Source organism: Amblyraja radiata, chromosome 16 (assembly GCF_010909765.2).
Source record: "Amblyraja radiata isolate CabotCenter1 chromosome 16, sAmbRad1.1.pri, whole genome shotgun sequence".
NCBI lineage: Eukaryota > Metazoa > Chordata > Chondrichthyes > Rajiformes > Rajidae > Amblyraja > Amblyraja radiata.
Genome location: NC_045971.1, coordinates 844,201 through 863,193, shown reverse-complemented (window position 1 = coordinate 863,193; position 18,993 = coordinate 844,201). Strand labels below are relative to the sequence as shown.

The 18,993-nt window shown below is 53.0% G+C and overlaps 1 protein-coding gene across 1 annotated transcript in view; it reads left to right on the top strand.

Moving 5' to 3' along the window:
* The first annotated feature begins 207 nt into the window (after positions 1–207).
* The window catches only part of LOC116981714 (tensin-4-like), a 23,096-nt gene continuing 4,310 nt past the window's right edge, over positions 208–18,993 (top strand). The window contains exons 1-10 of the mRNA XM_033034768.1: positions 208–557; positions 6,637–7,304; positions 9,126–9,253; positions 9,393–9,510; positions 12,840–13,188; positions 13,838–14,310; positions 15,560–15,646; positions 16,208–16,333; positions 16,624–16,716; positions 18,453–18,535. Coding sequence (XP_032890659.1) covers positions 6,713–7,304; positions 9,126–9,253; positions 9,393–9,510; positions 12,840–13,188; positions 13,838–14,310; positions 15,560–15,646; positions 16,208–16,333; positions 16,624–16,716; positions 18,453–18,535 — 2,049 coding nt within the window. The 5' untranslated portion in view covers positions 208–557; positions 6,637–6,712. The remainder of the gene's footprint in view (positions 558–6,636; positions 7,305–9,125; positions 9,254–9,392; positions 9,511–12,839; positions 13,189–13,837; positions 14,311–15,559; positions 15,647–16,207; positions 16,334–16,623; positions 16,717–18,452; positions 18,536–18,993) is intronic.

Here is an 18,993-nt window from a genome sequence, read left to right as displayed (position 1 = left end):
CTCTCTGACTCTAAGGTTTGATAATGGGGTTGAGAGGGAAAGATAGATCAGCCATGGTCGAATGGCGGCGTAGATTCGATGGCCTGAATGGCCTCATTCTGCTCCTATGACTTACAGTTTGATGGTAACCAGGCAGGCCAAGGACACAGTGGTCTCAGTTCTTGCACAAGCTTTTAAAGAAAACACTGAACTCGTTGGACATGATGGCGACGATGAAGGAAGGACGCGCCAGTGCGGAGGCCGGTGGGTCGGCGCTGTTTGTTGCCATGGTGAGATAGTGGCCGTGTGGGCTTGCTCCGCAGACAGCGTTGTTGCAACAACTGACTGTGTAACTTGCCAAGGGAGTGGCTGATCACCTAATCCCAGCCCTGCAGCGAACCGCTGGAAACTCCCCTTCTTGCAGCAGCTCCACTGCTCATAGCCGTGGGAGGGAAGAGGCTTAATAGGATCTCCAACTCGGTCCCGGAACGCAGCACTTCACCGGAGTCACCCTTGCTCAGCGCACGGACACTGAGAGCGCCGCCGGCAACCGGTCACTGGGTGAATACATCTCGGCGGTGAGTAGCCACTGGCTCGCTAGTTATTCAAACATATGGATCAGAAAAGCATTTTTAATTTAACGCTAATATAAGCCCAGCATCCGTGGAGACAGATGGACAGGTAACATTTCGGGTCGGGACCTTCCTTCAGACTTTATCAACCTCAAGAAGGGTCCCGACCCAAAACATCGCCTGCCCATTCCCTCCACAGATGCTGCCTCGCCCACTGAGTTCATCCAGCACTTGGTGTTTTGCTCAAGATATCAACATCTGCGGTTTCCCGTGTCTCCTTTAATGTAACTCTCTGTGGAAGGGGAATGATAGAATCTGTCTGCAGGGTTGAATGTGTGTGGGTTTAACCCCTTGGTGTCCAGAGGTTGGGGGTCTTCCTGTGAGCAGTTGTGGGGTCAGGAGCCCGGCGAATGGACAGAGTGGACAGCAAGGAATCACGATGACCCTTCCTCAAATACTGCTTGGGACACATCCTGGAGAACTGTGGCCAGTCTCGGCGCCGTGTCTTCGTTCTTTTATGAAGGAGATGAGGAGGGATGTCTTTAGTCAGAGGGAGGTGAATCTGTGGATTTCTTTGCCACAAACGGCTGTGGAGGCCAAGTCAATGGATATGTTTAAGGCAGAGATAGATAGATTCTTGATTAGTACTGGTGTCAGGGGTTATGGGGAGAAGGCAGGAGAATGGGATAGGAGGGAGAGATAGATCAGCCGTGATTGAATGGCGGAGTGGACATGATGGGCCGAATGGCCTAATTCTGCTCCGATCATGTGATCTTATGAAAAACGTCAAGTTTTCAGCAAAGGTGCAGAAGAAATTGCCGCAGGTGATTGCAGAGGTGAGGAGCGTTAGTTCTGTGGAGAGACAGAGACTTTCCCCCTTGGATCAGAGACGGTGAGAGGATCCATAGGAGGTATGAAAAATATAGACAGGGGGGAGAGATAGACTTTGGACTAAAATTGCATCGAAGCCAACAGAGGCATGGACTTGCCGAAATGCCTCCCCTATTTATCCGGAAGTCAACTAATGAAGGGTCATTACCTATTTATCTCCCCGCACAAGATGGCAGTTCTGGTCTGCTGAGCATTTCCTGAGTATTTTCTGATTTTAATTCAGATTTCTAGCACCGATGGTTTTTCACGTTTTAGATCCATACTATGTGGAGTAAGTGGACTGCACCAACAGTGAGGTGGAGGCAGGGAATCATCTAACTGGAGAGGGTGGAATTCTGCGACGCTTCTCTTTGCCCAGACCACTCTCTCTCCAGTGAAGAGCAAAGGGCCCAGAGTGCAGGGCAGTCACTGAGTGAATCTTCTCCTAGGGTGAAACTCCAGCAAAGCCGCACATTGGAACAGACTCCTTATCTGGAATAGGAACGTTGGAGAAGCGTTTGTAACCGTTTGTCTACCGTTACGTGTGGTCATAAGATCATAAATGATAGGAGCAGAATTAGGCCATTCGGCCCACCAAGTCTACTCCGCCATTCAATCATGGCTGATCTACCTTTCCCTCTCAATCCCATTCTCCTGTCTTCTCAGTGGTTTGTTGAGTTGCATCTTCTCCAGTCTGGTTCCCTGCCTGCAGATCCTTGCAGGGGGTCTGATTCCAGATACTCCATCCAGCAGGAATCAGTTCCTGGAAATCTGAAATAACATTACCGGAAATGTTCAGTGGCATTTCATAAATTCATAAATTCTAGGAGCATAATTAGGCCATTCGGCCCATCAACTCTACTCCGCCATTCAATCATGGCTGATCTACCTTTCCCTCTCAACCCCATTCTCCTGCCGTTTCCCCATAACCTCTGAACCCATACTAATCAATAATCTGCCAATCTCTGCCTTAAAGATATCCACTGACTTGGCCTCCACACCCTTCTGTGGCAAAGAATTCCACAGATTCACCGCCCACAGACTAAAGCACTTATGGAGAAATAGAAACGGTTAACATATTGACACAATAACCTTTTATCAATTGACTTCCAGATAATAGGGGAAGGTCCATTTCGTTTTATTTCACCGCCAGATAACATAACATACTTCCTGCAGGTGAAGTCTAGAGAAGTAGTACCCCGTGCACATGTGGGAGTCAGGAATGTTCCTGAGCAGAATGACATTGGATGGTGCAGAGAAGCCAACGTTGAATATTAGATGTGTAGGAAGGAACTGCAGATGCTGGTTTACACCGAAGGTAAACACAAAGTGCTGGAGGAACCCAACGGTTCAGGCAGCATCTCTGGAGAGAAGGCATAGGAGAAGGGAATATTAGATATCTGATATCTCACAGCATGGAGGCAGGCCATGGAATGGTTGCATTTGATGGACTCAAGTCTGTTTTGATCGGTGCTGGTTTGGGCTGTCTACAGCATACGTGGTGTACACTGAAGTCGGGCTAGATTGCCAGACTAGGTAGTGTTGGATGGAGTGCGCTGAGAAAGGTGCTGGACTGGAACTGGTGGGTTGGGGGGATTGGAGCAACGTTGAGAGATCCATGTACCCCAGAAGTGTCAAGTAAAGATGCTGCCTGGCCCAGTGTTACTCCAGTGTTTTGTGTCTATCTTTGGTATAAACCTGCATCTGCAGTTCCTTTTTATTATACAAACTGTAGCTGGGCTCAAGTTGTGGTTTGTTCATGTGTTGCGAGGCCCAGACAGGGGTGCGTGCTGCTATCCACAGTCATCATTAGATATGTCTGTACTTGTTTGCAAAACTATGTGTATAGAAGTGCACATTTACACAGAGAGTGGTGAATCTGTGGAACTCTCTGCCACAGAAGGTAGTTGAGGCCAGTTTATTGGCTATATTTAAGAGGGAGTTAGATGTGGCCCTTGTGGCTAAAGGGATCAGGGGGTATGGAGAGAAGGCAGGGATGGGATACTGAGTTGGATGATCAACCATGATCATATTGAATGGCGGTGCAGGCTCGAAGGGCCGAATGGCCTACTCCTGCACCTATTTTCTATGTTTCTATGCATCTGTGTGCCATAGACCTTCAAAGGTGATCACAATTAATCCCTGCTGCGGGGGAGGGGAGGGGGGGGGGGGGTAGAGGGGTTGGAGTAGTCACAGAAGCAGAGGCGAGAGAATTACTCGAGGAGAGGCGATGAGCAATGAAGGTTGGCGAGATGATGAAGGGTCAGGAGTGAGAAGAGGGGATGGGGAAGTATGATTGGGGATGAGCTGTAAGTGTATTGAATTGTAAGGTCCAGGTATGGGAGAGGGAGGGGTGGGGTGTGGGGTGCCGCAGGATGGGGTCGAGGTTGGGGTTAAGTGCAGCCCCGGGTCTGTCCACCTTGGTGGCATCAGGACCAACGGTGAGAAGTGATGGGTGATGGTTGGGTGGGTGGGTGGGTGGGGGGGGGGTGCAGATGGGGTGGCATGTTTTAGATTCTATGAGCTGGATCATCAAAAGAGCAGGGCTGTATCGGATAGGGTTCACGTGGTGAGTAATAAAGACTTTAACCACATAGAGGGAGTTTCAGTCTGTGTCTGACCTCAGGAATGTGTGATGGGACGGTTTAGTAGGTGCAGGAGTAGGCCATTCGGCCCTTCAAGCCAGCACCGCCATTCAATATGATCATGGCTGATTATCCAGAATCCGTGCCTTCCCCCCATATCCTTTGATTCCGTTAGCTAAATCTAACTCTCTCTTGAAAACATCCAGTGAATTGGCTTCCACTACCTTCTGTGGCAGAGAATTCCAGAGAATTTAGAGGGAGCTTCACTCTGTGACTGACCCCAGGAGGATGTGATGGGACCGCGTGGATTCTATGTCTGACACGGGGAGTGTGTGATGGGATGATGTAGAGGGAGCTGCACTGTGCATAATCTGCCCCAGAACACATTAATGAATGCAGACTATTTTAAAGCTGAATGAATGAAAATGCTGAGGTGATCTCTTGGACGTGGAATCGGCTGTGTGTGTGAATGGTTATTGGGGATTGGGCCTCTTGTGCGTTGGGGTTTTGAGGCAGTGTGTGTGTTTGTGGGGTTATCAGGGAGTGGGCTGTGTGTGTTTGATGGGGAGGGAGTTGTGTGTGTGAATAGGTTACTCGCGAATGGGCCGTGTGTGTGTGGGTTATTGGGGCCGTGTGTGGACTGTTGGCAGGAAGCGAGCTGGGGACAGTGACTTCCACCTATTGCGAAACAATGACAGATGCTCGGGAGAGGCGGCGGCTGTACTGGTGAGGTATTTATAGCCTCTGGGCTCAATGTCAGCGCGCCGCTCCCATCCTTAGGGATTAGGCAACACCATGACAAAACCGTGACTGGGGTCATGAATCTTTGTTCCTATAGAAACAAACAGGAAGTTCAAACAGGAAAGCAACCTTTGTCTGTTGAAAGTGAGAGAGAGGGGGAGAGGATGGGTGAAATAGTGTGTGACAGAGGGAGGGAGAGGGGGAGTGAGGGAATAAGAGAGGGAGGGAGGGAGGGAGGGGGGAGTGAGGGAATAAGAAAGGGAGGGAGGGGGGAGGGATTGGGTAAAACAGAAAAGGAGAGAGAGCAGAAGAAGGAGTAAGAGAGAAAGGGAGAGAGGGAATGAGTAAGAGAGGGAGGAAAAGTGGGAATAAGAGAGAGAGGGGAAGAGAGGGAGTGAGAAGGAGAGGGAGGAGGGATGGAGAAGGTGGGAGGGAGAGCGCGCGCGCGAGAGAGAGAGAGAGAAGGGGGGTGAGAGACGAAGGGAATGAGATAAAGAAGAGAGCGGGCAGAGGGTGGGGTTCAGTGCCAGTGTATAGAGAGTGGGGTTCGGGCCCAGGATACAGAGTGGGCTGCAGTGCCTGGTAGTTGGTTGGGGGCAAAGACTCGCGTTGAACAAGCATGAGAATTACCAAGGATTAAGGAGGTGAGACCAAATGCCGGGCACTGTGGTCACTGTAAATACATCCATGATAGCCAGTATGGACCTAATGGGCTGATGGGCCTGTTCCTGTGTGTGGGAGTCTATGAAAGAGCCACGGGGTTGTGGCGGTGATGTGGTGGTTATGTTTTACAGCATCTGCCCACATGTTTACACCACGTATTTAACAAACAGACACATTCAAGGGGCCCTCCAAACGGGTCTTCAACCACGTAGATGAGAAAACACCTCTGCAGATGCTGGGGGGGGAGGGGGGTGGGGGGGGGGGATTAAGTCACAAAGTGCCGGAGTAGCTCAGCGGGTCAGGCAGCATCTGTGGATAACATGGATAGGTGACGTTTCACAGAGTGCTGGAGTAACTCAGTGAGTCAGGCAGCATCTGTGGAGAACATGGATAGGTGACGTTTCACAGAGTGCTGGAGTAACTCAGCGGGTCAGGCAGCATCTGTGGAGAACATGGATAGGTGACGTTTCACAGAGTGCTGGAGTAACTCAGTGAGTCAGGCAGCATTTGTGGAGAACATGGATAGGCGACGTTTCACAGAGTGCTGGAGTAACTCAGTGGGTCAGGCAGCATCTGTGGAGAACATGGCTAGGTGACGTTTCACAGAGTGCTGGAGTAACTCAGTGGGTCAGGCAGCATCTGTGGAGAACATGGATAGGTGACGTTTCACAGAGTGCTGGAGTAACTCAGTGGGTCAGGCAGCATCTGTGGAGAACACTTCTTCAAACTGTTGTTAAGGACCTGCTTTTATTAAACTCTTGAATTAATCAGTCCACATCGCTATGGCCCTTGCACTTTCTTTTGTTTAATCTGCACTCTCCATAGCTTTAACACTACTCTCTTCACTCTGTTTATTTTCTCTTTTGCCTACGTGTCATGTGTGATATGATTTGCCAGGATCGCAGAAACAAACAACGTTTTTCTCTGTATGTCTGTACACAAGACAATCAATAACCCAATACCACCAATTCATAAATCCATAAGTGATAGAAGTATAATGAGGCCATTCGGCCCATCAAGTCTACTCCGTCATTTAATCATGGCTGATCTATATTTCCCTCTCGACCCCATTCTCCTGCCTTCTCCCCATAACCATTGCTATAAAGGCGCTGCATTAATTACAAGAGTTGACACGTGGACACACCCTTCTCCACACTGTGATCACTCTCTGTGTGCTTCGGTTATATTTAACCTTAATGACTAACCAGTAAGCATTTTTTTTCCAGGTCTGACTTCATATCGCCTGCAAACTAAACACCTGCAACTCGCATCCAGCAGCAGGAGGGAGGGCGAGACAGATTAATGATGCAGGGCACTTTGAACCACGGCCCCCACCTGGACAGTGGCCAGGCCGGCTGCCTACACCCCCGCATGGAGACCATCGTGTTGAACGGAGCGGCGGTCAGTCACGGCCATGCGAGGGCCGTGTGCCCGGGGCGGGGACCGGACTCACGGGGAGACTCCTTTGAGCCGAGCGTGCGCTGGACGTGCCGGGAGATCAGCGTGTCCCCCGCGCCCGGTTCCCAGACACAGGAGGGGTCTCTGTCCGGGCTGGGCAGGTCCCAGACGTTCATGGCGCGGCCGGTGGGCAGTCAGAAGCCCCCTATCCATGACGGAGTGCGGCGGGTGAACAGCACCCGTGTAACCGCGCATCAGGAGAGAGCGAATGTGTCGGAGTATTCAGAGCGGAATAGCCCGCCCTTCAACACAAGCTGCCCGGACAGCGAGCCTTTGTCACCAAGTCTGGATGCAACCCTGGAAAACCTCAACAACCTGATTCTGGAGCTAGACCCGACCTTCAAGCCCATCAATACGTGTCCCAGGAGAGGCCGTTTAACGAGCAGCTGCAGGGGTCAGCTGGCCGAGGACTCGCTGCTCGACACACATAGCCCAGGTACGACTCACCCCACACTGACCTCCCCACGGTCTGGCCCTCCCTCTGTGTGGTACCACAATCTCAGTGTCAGTAACGGGTTCCAGCTCACACAAGCTGCCAGTGATTTCCTCAGTTTCGTGACATTCACTTTGTCTGCGATGGGGAGAAGGGTTTGAATATGCCTGGGACAAAAGTTAGGACAAGTCCCCAACTAACTCCCAACACAGAAGCGTGGACAGATACAAGCCGTTCCGTGTTCATTATTGAAGCAAGAATTCAAATTCAGCCAGAAAAGAATTAGTTTAGTTTAGTTTAGTTTAGATTATGTTAAGTAATGATAGGAGCAGGTATGCCATTCGGCCCTACTCTCCCAATCAAACATGGTTGATCTGTCTTTCGCTCTCCAAGGCTGTGGAGGCCGTCAATGGATATTTTTCGGGCGGAAATAGACAGATTCCTGATTAGTACAGGTGTCAGGAGTTATGGGGAGAAGGCAGGGGAATGGGATTAGGAGGGAGAGATAGATCAGCCTTGATTGAATGGCAGAGTAGACTTGATGGGCCGAATGGCCCAATTCTGCTCCTATCAAGTATTACCTTATGAACCCCATTCTCCTGAAAGTACTCCAGTCCGTGACTTCCATTTGTCCGTCATTGTTTTCGGATGTCAGGACTTCCTGCGCAGGTGTCTAAAATAGTATCCTTCTCCACAAACCAAGTCAAGGCCAGAAGGTGGGGATAGCAAGGTCAACACTAGCTGCTGTTTGTCAGCTTATTGGGATTTCAAAACCTTCAAATGTTGCTTGCGTCCCCGGTTTATCCTCATTACCTGCTCCGGCCACTCCCTGCCGCGGCCCGGCCTAGCCCAGCCCAGCCCGGCCCAGCCCAGCCCAGCCCCCAATAGCCCGGCCCAGCCCAGCCCCCAATAGCCCAGCCCAGCCCGGCCCAGCCCAGCCCGGCCCAGCCCAGCCCAGCCCCCAATAGCCCGGCCCAGCCCAGCCCCCAATAGCCCAGCCCAGCCCGGCCCAGCCCAGCCCGGCCCAGCCCAGCCCCCAATAGCCCGGCCCGGCCCGGCCCAGCCCAGCCCAGCCCGGCCCAGCGCGGCCCAGCCCATCCCCCAATAGCCCAGCCCGGCCCGGCCCAGCCCAGCCCCCAATAGCCCAGCCCAGCCCGGCCCAGCCCAGCCCGGCCCAGCCCAGCCCCGAATAGTCCAGCCCGGCCCAGCCCAGCCCCCAATAGCCCAGCCCGGCCCGGCCCAGCCCAGCCCGGCCCGGCCCAGCGCGGCCCAGCCCAGCCCCTAATAGCCCAGCCCAGCCCAGCCCGGCCAAGCCTAGCCCAGCCCAGCCCAGCCCAGCCCAGCCCAGCCCAGCCCAGCCCAGCCCAGCCCAGCCCAGCCCCCAATAGCCCAGCCCGGCCCAGCCCGGCCAAGCCCAGCCCCCAATACCCCAGCCCAGCCCAGCCCAGCCCAGCCCAGCCCCCAATAGCCCAGCCCAGCCCGGCCAAGCCTAGCCCATCCCAGCCCAGCCCAGCCCAGCCCCCAATAGCCCAGCCCAGCCCAGCCCCCAATACCCCAGCTACTCTGTCTTTTACCCAGAAGGTGGGAGGTGAGTGGCGACGCCAGGGGTGGTGGAGGTGGAGGCAAATATGATAGTGGCATTTAAAAGCTTCTGGAAAGGCACATGGATAGACAGGGGATGGAGGGGGGATGGATCACGTTCAGACAGGGGAGATTAACTTTGCGTGATGTTCAGCACAGGCGTTGCGGGCTGAAGGGCCTGTTTCTGTGCTGTCACGTGTTCCCTGTGGACCAGTTGCATTGATTTTTCTCCTGTGGCCACAGGGATCCTGATCTACGATGAATGGGACTCGAGAAGCTCCGACAATGACAGCACCTCCCTCAGCTTGACGTGTGAGTCGGACTCGCTTGGGTTGCGCCACCAAAGCACAGCCGTGCCGGTCTACAGGATGGTAGGTCCACGCATCGCCTCTGCCCGCTTCTGCCTGCCTCGTCCCGCGGTGCCCTGTCTTGCCCGGTGCATCGCTCAACGTGACCCAGCCAAGCCCCGATGTGCTGTTGTGTTTGCTAACGGCCGTGTTCTCTCCACAGCCCGAGACCACACCGCACCATGTGCTCGATGCAGGAAAGACGAACTGCCCCACTCTCGCACACAGTTCCTACGTCCCCGCTGCTTCCAGCTCGCCACAGTTCAGGCCATTGTCCCCTGGTAAGACGGGTTGTATCCAGAGTCCTACATCCATTAGTTAGAAGTAACAGCACTTCAGACTTGGGCACCATAATGTAACCCAGTAAACCAAAGGCGACACGGGACTCGAACGTGATTTATCAAAGTTGACGATTAAAGAGTTACAGAGTGGCTACATGGTAAATGTAGCCACTCTGACCCGGGGGGGGGGGGGGGGTGCTGCCTCCCCAGTATCTTTCTATTCCACACTATTCCTCTTGTTAACACCACTGTTCCTACCTCTTGCTATGAGAATGCAGGGTGACTTGTACAGGTTGGGTGAGTGGGAAGATGCATGGTAGATGCAGTTTGATGTGGATAAATGTGAGGTTATCCACTTTGGTAGCAAAAACAGGAAGGCAGATTATTATCTAAATGGTGTCAAGTTGGGAAAAGGGGAAGTACAACGGGATCTGGGGGTCCATGTTCATCAGTCTATGAAAGTAAGCATGCAGGTACAGCAGGCAGTGAAGAAAGCGAATGGCATGTTGGCCTTTATAACGAGAGGAGTCGAGTATAGGAGCAAAGAGGACCTTCTGCAGTTGTATAGGGCCCTAGTGAGACCACACCTGGAGTATTGTGTGCAGTTTTGGTTTCCAAATTTCAGGAAGGACTTTCTTGCTCGAAGGGCCGAATGGCCAACTCCTACACCTATTGTCTATTGTCGATTCGTTATCACCTCGTCCCCAGCCAACAATGGACCATTGTGGGCTCCACCTTTCATGAGTCACCGATGCAGCCTCTGCTTTGTTCTGCCTCTTCCCATTCCTCTAGTCGTCAACGTCCCCCCCAGCCCCACCCCTACACCCCCACCCCACCTCACCCCTACATCCCCACCCCACCCCACCACCCCCACCCTCACCCCCACCCCATCCCTACACCCCCACCACCCCCCACCCGCACCCAACCACCACCCCCACACCACCCCTACACCCCCACCCCACCCCCCACCCCCACCCCCACCCCTGACTCTCAATTTTCCGAAGGGTCTCGACCCGAAATGTCATCTATTTATTTTCTTCAGAGCTGCCGCCTGATCCATTGAGTTACTCCAGCACTTTGTGCTTCTTTTCCTGTAACGTTCCACGGGTCCTGGACTGACAGCTCCAGGATGCACATTCACAGACTAGAGACCCACTGTGGGGTCAGCTGAGTCTCCCAACCCACTGCACCCAGATGTTGACGTCACCAGACGAGACGCAACTGGACATGTCACACCTAGGGTGGAGATCTCCTTAAACTAGCTGCCTTAGGACGTGTAGCTTCTAATCTGCTTTGGCTTTTGTCTCGAGTTTGCTTTAGTTGACTGTAAGCAGCTGAGCTCACTGTACCTACCCTCCACCTGCCTGGACAGGATATGACAGGGCAAAGGCTTAATCGCCTCTCCCTGGCCAAGATAAGCAGCGCGGTTTCAACACGCCCCAGCCCAGGTGTGGCACAGCCCGGGTATTGCCCAGAGACCAGGTAACCCGCTCAAACACACGTACAGCTCTCTGGGCACATGAACCCAAACTGCCAGAGCCCCTCACTGTTCTGACAGGTGAGAGAGTCACCTGTCCAATACCCGTGGGTCCACACATAAAGGGCAAGGTGTGTTATGCATAGTCCTGGTCTCCTGATTTAAGGTAGCTTGTTAGTGTGTGAAAAACAGGTGAGAGAGGGAGGTGTATTAGACTACAGACTTTGTTTTGTTCTGCATTAGTATCATGGCTATTTAATTATTATATTATCTAAGTATTATTGCATTTATGGTCCTGTTTGCTGCTGCAATTAAGAATTACAATGTTCCCTTGTCCGAACATATGACAATTAATCGCCCTTGACTTGACTCTTGTACAGTTAAATGCGTATTGGGGGAAGCTTAGAATGAGTGGGGGTTGAATTCAAACATAGGTTCCTGATGAGTCTCACTAGGGTAGGTATGCAGAGAAAAATCCTTGTGGGGGAATCTGGAACTGAAAGTCCCTATTAAAAACAATGGGGTACTTACATGAGGCGGAAGCGGGATTACATTTTTCTCAGAGGGTGGTAAGCATGTTGAACTCAAATAGTCTTTGAATAGGTCGGTATTTGAGGGTAGAGGGTTGAAAGGTCAAGGGGTTAGATGAGAGTGTGGAGATGAGCTCACTGTCATATTCGCCATTAATAAATTATGGGATAGGCTCGAGGGGCAGAAAGGCATACTCCTGCTCTTGCTCCACGTGGAAAGATCTGCCCGTTGATTATGCTCTGGGTCGTGGGGATTCCTGCCAGCGGCGCATGGAGATGGGGCAAAGAGTGTTCTTGGATCAAATGTGGCCGTGGGTGAAATCCTGCAGATGCTGGAAATCCGAAACAAAAACCGAGAGTGTGGAAACACGCAGCAGGTCAGGCAGCATCTGTGGAAGAGAAACAGTTGGCTTTCCGGATCCGTGACCCTTCATTACAACTGAGAAAGTGGGAGATGTCCAGTCGCAGAGACGTGGAGGAGGGATATGTAGAACAAAGGGGATGTCTGAAAATAACACAAGGTTCAGCTGCCGTCTGCACGTTGACTGTGTAATTGCCGCCTTCTCAGGAGGTGTGGTGTACAGCACAACCTTTAGATACATACACAGAGCACACAGCCGGGTTGCATCATAGAATCATAGAAACATAGAAAATAGGTGCAGGAGGAGGCCATTCGGCCCTTCGAGCCAGCACCGCCAGAACCCGTGCCTGCCTTCACCCCATATCCCTTGATTCCACTAGCCCCTAGAGCTCTATCTGGCTCTCTCTTAAACCCATCCAATGATTTGGCCTCAACTGCCCTCTGTGGCAGGGAATTCCACAAATTCACAACTCTCTGGGTGAAAACGTTTTTTCTCACCTCAGTCCTAAATGGCCTTAAATCACAGCGCGGTTTGGGAAGAGCTCTGTGCAGGACCGCAGTAAATGTTGTAGATGTAGCCCAGTCCGTCAACAGGTCAGACTTTCTACCACCGACTCCGTCTACACTTCACGCTGCCTTGGTAGTGATGTTGAGTAGATATCCTCCGTGCGGGAGGTTTACTGGAGGAGGTGCTGGCGGGGAGGGGTGGGGAGGGGAGGGGTGGGGAGGGGAGGGGAAGGGAGGGAGGGGGGGGGGGGGGGGGCAGCGTTTCAGCTAGCCAGGCAGTGTGTGTGTGGCAGTTACACTTGCACTAAACGTTATTCAGTGTATCTGTACACACTCGATTGTAATCAGGTATTGGTTAGCGCGCAACAAAAGCTTTTCACTGTACCTCAGTACACGTGACAATAAACTAAACTAAACCAGACTTCACAACCGTCTCATTTGCTTTGCTCCACAGACTCTTGGATTGCTGCCAACCAGGACAACTCCTCGCCGTGCGTGGCCCAGAGACAGAGGCAAGCGTCGGAGTGCCTGGGCCCAAACTCCAGCTCCCCCCAGCACAGTTCCCAGCCTATCGCTGTACCTCCCGCCAGCAACAGCCCTAGCTCCATCACCAGCTCCATGCCTCACCAGCAATCCCACCTGCCCGTGAACATGACCGGCCCTAGAGAACACTCTGGCTCCTACCTGTCAACCTCCATAGACTCTGACTACCTGCCCACCCCCGCCCACGGACAGAGGCGCAGACTCGGCGACAGCGCGAACTCCCTCTTCTCCACCTCACCCGGCTGGGACACCATGGGCAGGTATAGTACCGAGGGAGCGCCGCACGGTGGGAGGGGCAGGGGTGAGGGAGCGCCGCACTGTGGGAGGGGCAGGGGTGAGGGAGCGCCGCACTGTGGGAGGGGCAGGGGTGAAGGAGCGCCGCACTGCGGGAGGGGCAGGGGTGAAGGAGCGCCGCACTATGGGAGGGGCAGGGGTGAGGGAGCGCCGCACGGTGGGAGGGGCAGTAACGAGGGAGCGCAGTGGAGGGGTTTGTGGACCATGTTTACAAACACAAAACAAACGTCCAGTTGTCCCAATGTTACTGACTGATCATATTACAACAGTGACCGTCACTTGAGAAGCAAGTGGCCGAGAACGTGAGGTAACATCGAACTTGTGTGAACGGGTGATCGATGGCCGGCGAAGACTCGGTGGGCGAAGGGTCGGTTTCCATGTTATCTCTAAACCCAACGAAACGAAACACCATACTCATTAGGACACAAAGCGCTGGTGTTACTCAGCAGGTCAGGCAGCATCCTCGGGCTACGGGGTTACTCCAGCACTCTGTCATTCCGTGCATTAACCAGCGCCTGCAGTTCTTTGTTTCTACGTCCTGTTCATTAGAACACGCCGCGGGTGTACTGAGGATGTGACCGGCACTATAACAATGCAGTTTTCTCCTGTGTTTAGTTCGCAGTCCCTGTTGAGCGACGAGGGAGAGGCCGGGAGATTTTACCGGTCAGCGGGGAGCACGTTTGGTTCGTCCGGTTCGTTTGTCAACCTGCGGAGCCCTTACATAGTGTCACCCAGCCCGGCCAGCGAGCAGCAACTTCACGGTAAAGCCGCCAGCTTCCGCACCCTGCCCCTCCCGCGGCGCCAGGCAGCGTTGGGCTCAGCCGGTGGTGACCCGGCAGCCGCGCCACACGGACAGTCCGCGCACGGGTTGAAGAAACAAGCTAACAGCTGCCCGGCTTCGGCCGCCGGCTCCTGCACCGACATCCCGCTGCTCCTGCTCAACGGATGCAGCCAGTTCCCAGCGCACGACGCCCGCGGCCCGCAGAGGCAGAGACTGCCGTCTATCTCCGCCAGCACCTCCAGCCTGCCCCACTCTGACTGCTCCACCAGCGAATTCTCCAAAGCCACCAGCACCAGCTCCCTCTCAGGTAAACCCTCCAACGGCGAAAGGCCTGGATAGAGTGGATGTGGAGAGAATGTTTCCACTAGTGGGAGAGTCTAGGACCAGAGGTCACAGCCTCAGAATTAAAGAACGTTCCTTTAGGAAGGAAATGAGGAGGAGTTTCTTTAGGCGAGGGTGGTGAATCTGTGGAATTCATTGACATAGATGGCTGTGGAGGCCATAAGTCAGTTGATATATTTTAGGCAGAGATAGATAGATTCTTGATTAGTGCGGGTGTCAGAGGTTATGTGGAGAAGGCAGGGAAATGGGGTTAGGAGGGAGAGATAGACCAGCCATGGTTTAATGCCGGAGTAGATGTGATGGGCCGAATGGGCTAATTCTGCTCCTATCCTCTTTGTTTCATCTCTGTCCCATTCGCATCTTTTCCTTTTCTGCCGATGGACGATGAGGAATTTCATATCAGACAATCTCCACAGATCTTCTAATTAAAGGTTGCACAGTGGCGCAGCTAGTAGAGTCGCCGCCTCACAGTGCCAGGCACCTCGGGTGCTGTCTGTGTGGAGTTTGCACGTTTTTTTCCTGTCACCTCCAGTCAATTCCCAAAGACATGCGGGATTGTAGACTAGTTGACTTCTGTAAATTGTCCCCATTGCGCAGGGATGGGGGATAACAGAGAACGAGTTTGAAATGATCATGAACGGACAGAGCGGATAGTACTAGAATTAGGCCATGTGATAGTACTAGAATTAGGCCATTCGGCCCATCAAGTCCACTCCGCCATTCAGTCATGGCTGATATCTCCCTCCTAACCCCATTCTCCTGCCTCTCCCTATAACTTCTGACACCCGTACAAATCAATAATCTGTATATCTCTGCTCTATCTATTTATCCACTGACTTGGTCTCCACCAAAGATCATAGAGGAGCTATCTTGCTCCTCTATGATCTTTGGTCTCCACAGCCTTCTGTGATCCGTTGTTGAAGATGTATCATGTCTGTGTTGGCGACGGCGCACACGTGTCCAGTGGACACAGAGTGCTGGAGTAACTCAGCGGGTCAGGCAGCATCTGTGGAGAACATGGATAGGTGACGTTTCACAGAGTGCTGGAGTAACTCAGCGGGTCAAGCAGCATCTGTGGAGAACATGGATAGGTGACGTTTCACAGAGTGCTGGAGTAACTCAGCGGGTCAGGCAGCATCTGTGGACAACACTCGGGCCAGGACCCACTTGCCCAGCTGGACTCTAATGTTTTTTTGGTCTCTCCTTTCTTGTAGATATCCCACGTGATGTAGAACCTACGGTGAAATTTGTACAGGATACAACCAAGTATTGGTACAAACCACATCTCAGCAGAGACCAGGGTAAGACCCTCATCGGCAATAAAAGTCTCCATCAACTGTTATGTTTAATTCTCCAATAATTTAACTGCACTATCCACTCTCGCCCATACGTTCTACCTATGACTGCGTGGGTTTTCTCCAAGTGCTCCGGGTTCCTCCCACACTCCAAAGACGTGCAGGTTTTTTAGGTTAATTGGCTTCGGTAAAGAATGTAAATTGTCCCTAGTCTTTAGTGGGAAAGTGTTGGTGTGCGGGGATCGCTGGTCGGCGCGGACTCGCTGGGCCGAAGGGTCTGTTTCCACGCTGTATCACTCTATGACTAGTGTAGCTGGGACATGTTGGCCCGTATGGGCAAGTTGGGCCGAAGGGTCTGTTTCCGTGCTGTATCACTCTATGACTCTATGACAGGAACAAATAGTGGGAAACATAGAAAGTTGCTGATCGCGTTGGGATGGAGTTGACCATGACGTCTGCTCCAGGAGCCACATTTGTGCGGAGGACTCCGGGATATTTTAGGACATCAAATGCTCGATTGAAACTGGACTTCGTGCATGCTGACGTTAGATATTCCATCTCTTGCAGCCATTGAGATACTGAAAGACAAGGAGCCAGGTTCGTTCCTTATACGAGAGAGCTCCACGTATATCGGGTCTTTCGGACTGGCCATGAAGCTCGCATCCAACCCAGACAGCCCCGAGATAAAGACGGGTAAGTACGTGCTTCACGCGGGGTCTCAATGGGAGCTCAGGCTATTAAACGGCTCGGACAAAACTCTGAACATTAATAGCCCATTATCTGTTATTTGCACTTTATCAGTTTATTTATTCATATTTATATAATGGTATATGGACACACTGATCTGTTCTGTAGTCAATGCCTACTATGTTCTGTTGTGCTGAAGCAAAGCAAGAATTTCATTGTCCTATCAGGGACACGTGACAATAAACTCTCTTGAATCTTGAAATCTTGGTTTCTAACTCGGTGGCTTCCTCTTTAAGGAGATTCTTCCGGCGAGTCAGTCCGACATTTCCTCATCGAGTTCTCTCCAAGAGGAGTGTGTTTGAAAGGATGTCCCCAGGAACCGTACTTCGGTAAGTGGTGGAGAAATGAGGAACCGCAGATGCTGGTTTACGTAAAAAGATGCAAAGTGCTGGAGTAACTCAGTGAGTCAGGAGCCATGTTCTCCAGAGCTGCTGTCTGCCCCGCTCAGTTACTCCAGTACATTATGTTTATCCTTGGTAGAAACATAGAAAATGGGTGCAGGAGGAGGCCATTCGGCCCTCCGAGCGAGCACCGCCATTTAATACGATCATGGCTGATCATCCAGAATCGGTACCCTGTTCCTGTTTTTTTCCCCATAGCCCTTGATTCCGTTAGCCCTAAGAGCTGAATCTAACTCTCTCTTGAATACATCCAGTGAATTGGCCTCCACTGCCTTCTGTGGCAGAGAATTCCAAAGATTCACAACTCTGGCTGAAAACGTTTTTCCTCGTCTCTGTCCCAAATAGCCTACTCCTTATTATTCAGCTATCACCCCTTGGTTCTGGACTTCCCCAACGTGGGGAACATTTTTCCTGCATCTAACCTGTCCAATCACTTAAGAACTTTATATGTTTCGATAAGATCTATAAGATCTGCATCTGCTGTGAGGATTTATGACAGGCTGTGTCTGAGTAGATTCGCTGGTTGAGACTGTGTGTGGACACATAATGACCCGGGACTGCTTGACAATATCTCCCGTCCATCCACGGACTTTCTCATTTGCTATCTGAAAATTAATTAGAGATGATTTGCGTCATATTCTCGTCTGAACAGAATCAGTTGCGGCTAAAACAGCCTCGGGCGTGCCGTTTCCATGGTGACCACAAGATCAAACTGTGCTGAGGACAGTGTTTGAGCGAGTGATTACATTTCATGAAGTAACGTGTTGACTTGTTGCGCTGTTTCCCAGGGACACAGTTTAGGGAGTGCGTTCTCCAGCATTATTCGGCTTAATGGGTTGGACAGGCTTGATGCAGGAAGATTGTTCCCGATGTTGGGGAAGTCCAGAACAAGGGGTAACAGTTTAAGGATAAGGGGGAAATCTTTTAGGACCGAGATGAGAAAAAACATTTTTCACATAGAGTGGTGAATCTGTGGAATTCTCTGCCACAGAAGGTAGTTGAGGCCAGTTCATTGGATATATTTAAGAGGGAGTTAGATGTGGCCCTTGTGGTTAAAGGGATCAGGGGGTATGGAGAGAAGGCAGGGATGGGATACTGAGTTGGATGATCAGCCATGATCATATTGAATGGCGGTGCAGGCTCGAAGGGCCGAATGGCCAATCCTGCACCTATTTTCTATGTTTCTATTCATGATCCAGAAGCAGGAACATCACATGGAAGACAACATTGGTACAAGAAGGGAGAGTAGGCAGACCCTGCCCGCACTGAGGGAGGGGGGGGGGGGGGGGGGGGGGGGGGTAGGGATTGGCGGGGGTGCGAGGACGGCGGGCGGGAAGTGGCGGGACGTGAGGGGGGGGGGGGTGGCGAGGACTGGAGAGTTGGGGGGGGGGAGGCGGGCGGGTAGTGGCGGGACGTGAGGGGGGGGGTGGCGGGGACTGGAGAGTTGGGGGGGGGAGGCGGGCCGGTAGTGGCGGGACGTGAGGGGGGGGGGGGGTGGCGGGGACTGGAGAGTTGGGGCGGGCGGGGAGCGGCGTGGACGGGAGGGTGCGCAGGGAGCCTGAGGCTGGCGGGGGTCCGTGTCAGTGTGGGTGTAACTCTATGCCCGAGGCGAGGGGAGTGAGCGCGGGCAGAATCAGCATTAACCTGTCCCTCTCCGCCCACAGGCAGCCTGTCCGCACTGGTCTACCAGCACTGTATCACCGCGCTCAGCCTGCCCCGCGCACTGCGGCTGCCCCGGAAAGGTGAGGCTTAGGCACACGCGGGGTCACCGGAGCAAGGGGCGCGTCGGGGTCGGGGTCGGGGTCGGGGTCAGGGTCAGGTTTGTGACTGGGTTAACGGGGGGGGGGGGGTATAGACTGAGAGAGGGGGTGAGGTGTGGGAATGGGTGGGGGGTGGGAGAGCGGGTGTGGGATGGGGCTGGATTGTGGGGGGAGGGTGAGCGGTGGGGTCTGGTATAGGGAGGGGTGTTGGGGCAGGTGTGGATTGAGGGTGGGAGTGGGCTGTGAGGAGGTCGGAGTGGGGTGCGGAGAGTGAGATTGGGGGTGTGGAGAAGGCGGGTGGGAATGCGGATTAGGGGTGAGGGGAGGGATCGACTGGAGGAGGGGAATGTGTGAGGGGGAAGGAGGAGGAGGAGGGGGGGGGGGCGCAAGGATGAGCCCGGGGAGGCCGTTGGTCTTTTCCCGGAGTGACAGCCGCTGTCCCGTT